Below are 5,577 nucleotides of genomic sequence, written 5' to 3'. Positions count from 1 at the left end.
CTGTTAGGTTATTTTCAATACATACCAGTCTCATCTGTAGTGACACAATGATACATAAAATCCTGTTAATTTTTTTTAAAACACTTCAGTAGTTGTTGGCAATGTCCGATCTGAATAATTTTTGGTGTATTATTTATTAACCATTAGATTCGGTAGCCAATGTGCAAACACTGACTTGCCAGCTTCAAATAGTATGCAAATAAAAAATGAAATGATATTTTGCCAATATTATTATTAAAGCTAAATGATGTAATGATTTAATGATGAGATCAGTAAATTTATTATATAAAAGCTGATATTATTACTTTTGTTAGGGGATGTGGTACTGCGACCGTCGGGTCTATTCTGACCACTTCTGGGTTTGGATTTTTGTTGTATTGTTGCGTGAATAAAAAGTAGTATAGAACCTACTTTACGGAGTTTTATTGCCTCTTCCATAAGAATATACATTCCCACGAGCCTATTCCGTATGCACATTAGAGCAGGGCATTCTTGCAGCATATGTATAGCCTCATTTTTTTCGTATGTAAACCCAATCTTGTAAGGTGATATTTTGGTTTACAGTGCCCTGTTAGGATTCTTGTGATGATTTTAAGTTTTTCTTTTGATAGGTTCATACAATCCTGGTATCTCTTATTGTTGTAGGTACCAATAAGTGATTTGGATTGTGTTAATCGTGGTATGTTGTCTCAGTAATCCTTTTTATTCTGGAGTTCCTTTACTTTTATGAGTAAAAACTGATAAGTCATTTCCAAAACTTTAAGTAGCCTTTTAAAATGTAAATATATAGGTGTATGAACATGGACTTATGTCTCAATTATAATTTGATGCTCTTTTTAGTCTTGACATTTCTTATGCAGCTGACTGCAAATTATGAATGGAGTGCTACAATAACTGCAGAAATTTTAATTATCACATTGCTATAGAAGAAAACGAAATGTGAATTGAACTAGTTGTGTCCATATATTATTTGTACTCCTATAGTGCATATATTTTTACTTTATCTACTATTAACATAAATGTTGCGCTTTACATTTCCATGAGTGAAAAATCAGAATTAAATATCTTAAGTCTACTATATCAGGAGAAAAAAAAAATATATATAAACACAATAAAAGTTGCTCCCACAACTGTTTTGAATGAGTTTCAATTTACAATAATAAATAAATTTTTTTTTGTTTAAAGAAAAAACCTTGGTGGTATACTTCAAGGCGGAGTACATTGGTTTTCCTTCTCATCGTGTTCCAACGTTCAAATAATAAACAAACAGCAGACCAAATATTAATAACAATACAAGCACACGTATGTGCAGGATATGAGTTTTTACTCATATCGTACATGTATATATAATAAGGACATATCGCAAATATTATATATGACGACAATTGCTATATATTTATATGTGCTAGTAATAGTGTAACAAGTGACCCAACAACAAAAACAAAAAACAAAAAGATACAGATACACTTGCTAGAACATTGTACGAAAACCGAAACAGAAAGATACTGTATTTGATGGCATAAGTGTTGTGATACACAATCATGGTGATAATGTTTAAGGAAATAAAAAAAAAAGCTGAGCATAATCTGTAAGATGATAAAATATCAAGAAGAGAAGAAAAAAATTGCCAAAGAATGTCCTTTGCTAAGACGACAAAAAAGGATAATGGACGGCATAAAGTTAAAAGGTTTTTGTGTTCACTAACTAAAATAAGTTGGAAAAAACGAACATATATGGAGCAACATATAGTTTAATACACAGTTGCATATTTATATAAGGAAAAAATTTCATTCTAGTAGATACAAATAAACTTCATAAGCACATAAGTACACTGAAGTAAAATAAAGAAGAAAAATTTATATTAGAGCAAGTGATAGCTGAGGAAAGCAGAACAAAATACAAGAAGAAAAAGTGCAAAAAATGGTATTTTTCGTAGTAAACTTAAGGATAACGATTCGTTACAGAGCATTAGACAAAGTTTGTTCTATATGCACTGATATGTTGACAAGCCAGAATACTGGAATGAAAATGAGATTTTCCTTATACTGCCTTATACTACCTTATACTGTTTTATTTTTTATTTTTTATTTTATGCATACTTCATTCAGCCTTTGCCGAACATGAAGTACATTTAGCAAATTGCACTTTCGAGAGTAATTGCATGTCGAGTACTAATATGTGGTGAAGGTAGCAAGGAACAAAGTTACAAAGCAAAAGGGACTTTGTGGTGGGTTAACTCATTGAGTATTAAACGCAAATTACTTTAAAGAAGTTTGATATGAAAATGTTTCATAATTTACTAAAAATGTAATGAGAGTTTAGAAGGAGTACTTTAAACCAATTTTACAAACAATCAACTTTTAATTACTTCTAGTAGTTGTTGTAGTAGTTATATTAAATACTTTTACATTTGATAACTAAAACTTTAACTAATATAAAAACTGAGTGAAAGTAACAAAGTGGAAAAACTTTAATATTTAATATATCCTTTAATGTAAATATTTGAATGTTCTGTCACTTATGATACATCAGTGGAAATACATACAAATTCTGATGAGATCCTTTGCAAGTCAATGTCATAACTCGTTTGAACTTTCATTTCCTGTAGCACCGGTTATTTGCCAATTTTATAAATCGTTGTATTTATGCATAAGTATGCTAACATTTTTATGTAAGCCGTTTTTCCCCCCCAACACTTATGTAATATAGCTAAATAACATTTTGACATGATTTTTCGTTTTAGATTTTCTGCTTACAGCATTCTTCCATTTTCCATTTTCAGCAGACCGGCCGGTGAGGAACTTTCATACCCTTTTACAGTCACGTCACATATTATCAATTTAGTGGCAGTAAAATTATTTGATTATAAAACGTAAGACGTGACATTTTATACTGATTTTGTTAGATTGAAATTTGCGAAAATTTATAGCATTGAAGGCATACAATCCATAACTGATAAATTATTGGAAATTTGTTGCCATACTTTTTTAATGAAACATAAATTGGAATTGAAAGTTAAAAAAAATTTAATATAAAAATAATTAGGGAAAAAGTTATGTTTTCAATATTTACGAGTATAAGCGCTCAGTTTTGATCCTTATTTATTATATTATCTTTTTTAGTGAAGGTTAAACACGGATTATAAGTTCTTGAGACTTGTAAATTCAATTAAGGATTCTAATCTCGACAGATTTTTTGAAATTTAAAGAATTACAATAAAAACAGACCTTTTTCATTTATTATAAATAAAAAATAAAAATAAATAAAAATAGATTGTACCTTATAAAGTACAACCTACAGTAAAATTAACGGAAGTTATATCGTTAAATTATATCATCAGATTTGTTTTTTTTTTTGATAAGTTTATAACATTACACTTATTTACAGGAGACATTTGAGTGAGAGATGTTATTTACAGTGCTTAGATCAGCTATGTTTGCTGTATTTGATTTGGTTTTTGATTAGAGCCGACGTTAATACTACCAGCACCCTAAAGAAGTTTATTATTATTCTTATGGAATGTGGCACTGCGATCGTAGGGTTTATTTTGTCTCCTTTTTGGTTTGGACTAGATCTCTAATCACTGTTGCATCAATAAAAAAGTAGTATAGAATCTATTTTGGAGAGTTTGAATACCTCTTCTGCTAGAGGAGGTTACTATGGCGTCCTTTAGGTACTATCATAAGTTTTATGAAAAACCTTTGAGCTGTATTTCAGCCGACAGACCGAAAAAAAATATATGAAATATGGATTAATGAAATTGTGGATTAATACTATGATAGTAATAATTATTATCACAATAATAATAATAGTTAAAAATATTAATATAACCTTAAGCACCTTATCACTTAGAAACTAACATTTGTTACAATTGAGTTAAAAAAACCTTAAGCATCTTACCACTTAGAAACTAACATTTGTTACAATTGAGTGAAAACTAAATTTTTAATTGAATATTTTCCACCTCCTTTTTATTATTCTGGAACTTCAACTCACTTCACACACACTTAACGCCAGTACTATCTTTCTGCTACTATCATTGTTGTATGACTGCCTCAGAAAAATATAATCTCATAATCTGAGAAAACCACATTTTGGATCTTATATTCCTTTAGTTTCTCAGAACGTCTCCTTACCGTGCCAACTCCCAACACCGCTACTGCCTTCTGCAATGGCACAAAGTTGCCAATATGATACAAAAACTTTTCTTGAATTTGGATTCTCAGCCTGAGAGTTATTGTATGTAATTATATAGAGCTAATGGAGTTGCAGATAGTGTGTCTTAGAAATACAATACAGAAATTCAATACAAATATGCAACTTGTATTTTACACAAAATTGATAAAATCTTTTAAAAAGAACAAGTAAAGATGAACTAGAATACTTAAATGATATGTAAACATATCAGCTGTTTTATAAGATTTGACGGATAAACTGTGTTTTGATTCGATATATATTTTTATAAAACATATGAGTGTTCATTAACAATATCATAAAACTGTTAGTTTACTCACAACATGTTCGATTTGGCAACAAAATTTAACAGATCGGGACTAAATCTAGATCGAATTTAGACTTACCAATCGAAAACGACATAAATTTACATAAAAAATTAACTTTAAATAATTTAATAAGCTAAAACTTGTTGAAAATTTTCATAAAATTTATAGTAATTTTATAATTAATAATTTTTTTATATTGAATAATTAAATTAAATATTTAAAAATTAATTCAATTATTTATTTTTTTTTCTACCATAATAATTTTTAATTTTTTCAGATTTTCGTTCCCTTCAATAAAAGTTTACATAAAATTTATAGTAATTACAGAATTATTAATTATTTAAAATTAAACAGTAAAATTAAATCATTACAAATGAATTCAATTATTTATATCAAACATTTTCCCAAGTACGATTTTCACAATTTTAATTGCAATTATGTATTTACTGACGAATATACCATAAAGGCTCATAATGATCTAATATATCAGGTAACCTTTAAGTAAACTTTTAAAAAATTAATTATCAAAATATAACAAAATTGATAACCATTCTAAGTAAAAGCAAAGCCAACAATGCTTATAAAGAAATATATTAAATTTGTTGCTTGTATAACTTTAAAAGTACTTTTTATTAAAAAACAAAACAAATATTATACATAATATAGTCAAATAAAAATTCATTTTACTTTATTTTATATAAAACCCGATGGAGCACAACTATCTTGAGGGCTCTTAATAATTTAAATAACACATATGTTGTGAGTGTGAAAAGAAAAGCTTACACTTCAGTGCTTACATAGATGGGGGGAATATGTAGTGAAGCATAAGGAAACTATTTGCAGTTTTGTTTCTAATAAAATTTTTACAATATTCCTAACAAAAAAAAATTTAAAGATATAAAAAAAAAACAAAATTTTTTCTTATGCAAGACAAGACAAAAGAAATGCAATTCAATTTTATTCGTTTTTTGGCATTTCACTTGGTGCCCATTTTTATAGCCGAAATTGTAGTAAAACTTAATTTCGAAACGAATGCAATAACAATTTAAATCATTTTTCTTGTTAAATTCATTCT

The 5,577-nt window shown here is 27.9% G+C and overlaps 1 protein-coding gene across 1 annotated transcript in view; it reads left to right on the top strand.

The window, feature by feature from the left end:
* The window catches only part of LOC119667614 (CCN family member 4-like), a 9,663-nt gene extending 6,261 nt beyond the window's left edge, over window positions 1-3,402 (top strand). The window contains exon 5 of the mRNA XM_038076918.1: window positions 3,388-3,402. Within this exon, the coding sequence (XP_037932846.1) occupies window positions 3,388-3,402 (15 nt within the window). The remainder of the gene's footprint in view (window positions 1-3,387) is intronic.
* The last annotated feature ends 2,175 nt before the right edge of the window (window positions 3,403-5,577 follow it).

The sequence above is a fragment of the Teleopsis dalmanni genome, chromosome 1, assembly GCF_002237135.1.
Source record: "Teleopsis dalmanni isolate 2A chromosome 1, ASM223713v2, whole genome shotgun sequence".
Classification (NCBI taxonomy): Eukaryota; Metazoa; Arthropoda; class Insecta; order Diptera; family Diopsidae; genus Teleopsis; species Teleopsis dalmanni.
This window is presented reverse-complemented; position numbering and strand designations above follow the sequence as displayed.